The sequence below is a fragment of the Palaemon carinicauda genome, chromosome 29, assembly GCF_036898095.1.
Source record: "Palaemon carinicauda isolate YSFRI2023 chromosome 29, ASM3689809v2, whole genome shotgun sequence".
In the NCBI taxonomy this organism is placed as follows: domain Eukaryota; kingdom Metazoa; phylum Arthropoda; class Malacostraca; order Decapoda; family Palaemonidae; genus Palaemon; species Palaemon carinicauda.
In genome coordinates, this window is record NC_090753.1 from 2,684,763 (window position 1) to 2,687,262 (window position 2,500).

Here is a 2,500-nt window from a genome sequence, read left to right on the forward strand (position 1 = left end):
CTCTGGTAGTACATTTTCTGAAATGTGTTTGCAAAGTCTTGCAAGCATTATTCTTGCCAGGATTTTACTTGCAACGCTGAGCAAGGTGATGCCTCTGCTATTGTCACAGAGGGAACGGTCCCTTTTACGTTTGTAGATGGTGACAATGTCCGAGACAAGCCACTCATGGGGGACTTCTTCCATGTTCCAAATAGAGAGAATAAGGTTGTGGAGATGTTGATGGAGTAAGTAGGCCCCCTCCTTGAATAGTTCAGCTGGTAGACCATCAGGGCCGGGGCTTTTGTTGTTTTTCATGGCCCTTATGGCTTGTATAGTTTCTGGGAGAGTGGGGTTGGTATCTAGGATTTCTGAGTGAGGGACATCAGGGATGTTGTTGAGGATATTAGGCTCTACAGGATTTCGTTGGTTAAGGATCAAGCTGAAATGTTGTGCCCAGCGATCTATTATCTCCTGTTTGTTTTTTAGGAGGTTTCCTTCTAGAGAGTGAACAGGAGTCATACTACTTTTCGTTGGGCCATATAAAATTTTAATAGAGTTGTAGAAACTATGTTGATCATTTGCATCTGCGTATGATTGAGTTTCTTTTGCACGGTCATTCCACAGGTTATTTTCTATGTCTCTGAGTATTTTCTGCACTTCTGATCTTAGCTGTTGGAAGTTTTCTTTGAGAGCTACAGAAGTAGGTTGTGAGAGCCATGCATCGTGCGCTTTATTTTTTGCTGTGATTAGGTCATGTATACCATCAGCGTTGTTATCAAACCAATCTTGATGACGTCGTGTGGAGAAGCCAAGGGTTTCTTCTGCATTTTCCTGAATTATAGTTTTCAGTTTTGTCCACTCAGAGTCAAGCTCATTGTCGATGTTGGTTGGATCAATGTTAGCGATCTCAGCCAGCTTTCTTGCTATCCCGTGACGGTAGTTGTTCCAAGTAGAGGTGTCTTCCAGAGCAGGAATGTTTAATTTCTTTGAGGGAGGTTTGCGCGAAAGAAGAGGACGGATGGTTAGCTTGAGCTTAGCACGTATTAGATTGTGATCTGTGTGGCACTCGGCACCTCTCATTGCACGGGTCTGGACGGCATCTTGCTGGTCTCGCTTTTTTATTATGACATAGTCAATCAAGTGCCAGTGTTTTGACCTTGGGTGCATCCACGAAGTTTTGTGCTTGTTTTTGAGCTGAAAAGGGGTGTTGGTGATGACTAGGTTGTGTTCTGAGCATAAGGAGAGCAATCTGAGTCCATTGCTATTCATATTGCCAACACCATGATGACCAATGGGGCCTCCCCAGATGTGGTGCTCTCTTCCCACTCTGGCATTAAAGTCACCTAAGAGGATCAGTTTATCTTCCCTTGGAGTTTGGTTAATGGCTGAGTCTAATATTTCATAGAAAGTCTTTTGTCTCATCTTCACTATCCAGTGTAGGAGCATAAACACTCAGGAGAGTGGCATAACGACCTTTTGCAAGTGGGATGCGCCAGGATAACCTTTCCAGAAGAATGTTTATCCTTCTCCTACCTCTGTTAGGGTGTCCTCTTCTGAAAGACGAGTTTCACTTAAGGCAGCTATGTCAATGTTGTATCTTTGCGGTGCATGGGTGACAAGAGCTGTCCTGCGGTGTGGTCTGTCATTTTCATCACTATCAATTAGTGTGCGAACATTCCAGGTGGCAATGTTAAGGGGTATTTTTCCTCTATTTCGACCGCAGTAAGGAATGCCTTGGTGGATGCAGTTATCCACCCAGGTGGTAGTGAATCAGCCAATCTTTAGGTTACCTTTTCTGAACCCTTCCCTGCCAGGGGTGAGCAGTGGGGCCTCCATTTCTGGCTGCTCAGTCGCACTGGAAACTGCCGAGGGATAGACCTGATTGATGCCATCTCTCCAACGACCATCACTCCAGTGCCACCTACGTGCAGGACTTGGGCTGATGACTTCCAGCCGCATTCTCGACCTGTCACCGTCACCCTATCCTGTCGCCCGGGGACTTTTGTTGGTTGGTGGTGAGGATGAGAAATGGTGGTGAAAGCGAACGAAGCAGTGTGCTAGTGCAGAGAAAGGATTATTGTGGCTGTGGGGGTGCGCTCTTCCCACAACCACATCTTGGCCCTCCTCAACTCATGTCAGTGGCATGAACGATTCAGGACGACTGACAGCAGATTTGGGTTGCAGGGATATGCCGGAAAACCAAGTATTTCAGGAAACTGCCTTATGTGGTACCCCGCACACAGATTTTTCGTTTGGGGTTTACTCCCTTAGCCTTAACCCACCCAAGGGCTGTCCACAAGTCAGTGGGTGCAGTGCTTGGTAGGCATCAGGGTGCATCCACACGCCGGTGGTCCTGCATGCCGTACATCTGGGGCCTACTGCTGCTCCGAGATCCCCTGTTGGTTTAGCCTAGGATCGCAAGACACCTAGTTACCGTGCGTGGCCACTGGGAGGCACAACAGGGGTCTAGGTGATGGAGAGGCTGTGTACTGGCAGGGGAAGACTTACGCACTCGGCTTCC

At 47.4% G+C, this 2,500-nt stretch overlaps 1 protein-coding gene across 1 annotated transcript in view; it reads right to left on the bottom strand.

The window, feature by feature from the left end:
* Positions 1 to 2,500, bottom strand: part of LOC137622164 (uncharacterized) — a 13,756-nt gene that overhangs the window by 6,357 nt on the left and 4,899 nt on the right. The window contains exons 4-5 of the mRNA XM_068352600.1: positions 1,858 to 2,036; positions 1,513 to 1,618 (exon numbers count right to left, since the gene is read on the bottom strand). Of these exons, the coding sequence (XP_068208701.1) occupies positions 1,513 to 1,618; positions 1,858 to 2,036 (285 nt within the window). The remainder of the gene's footprint in view (positions 1 to 1,512; positions 1,619 to 1,857; positions 2,037 to 2,500) is intronic.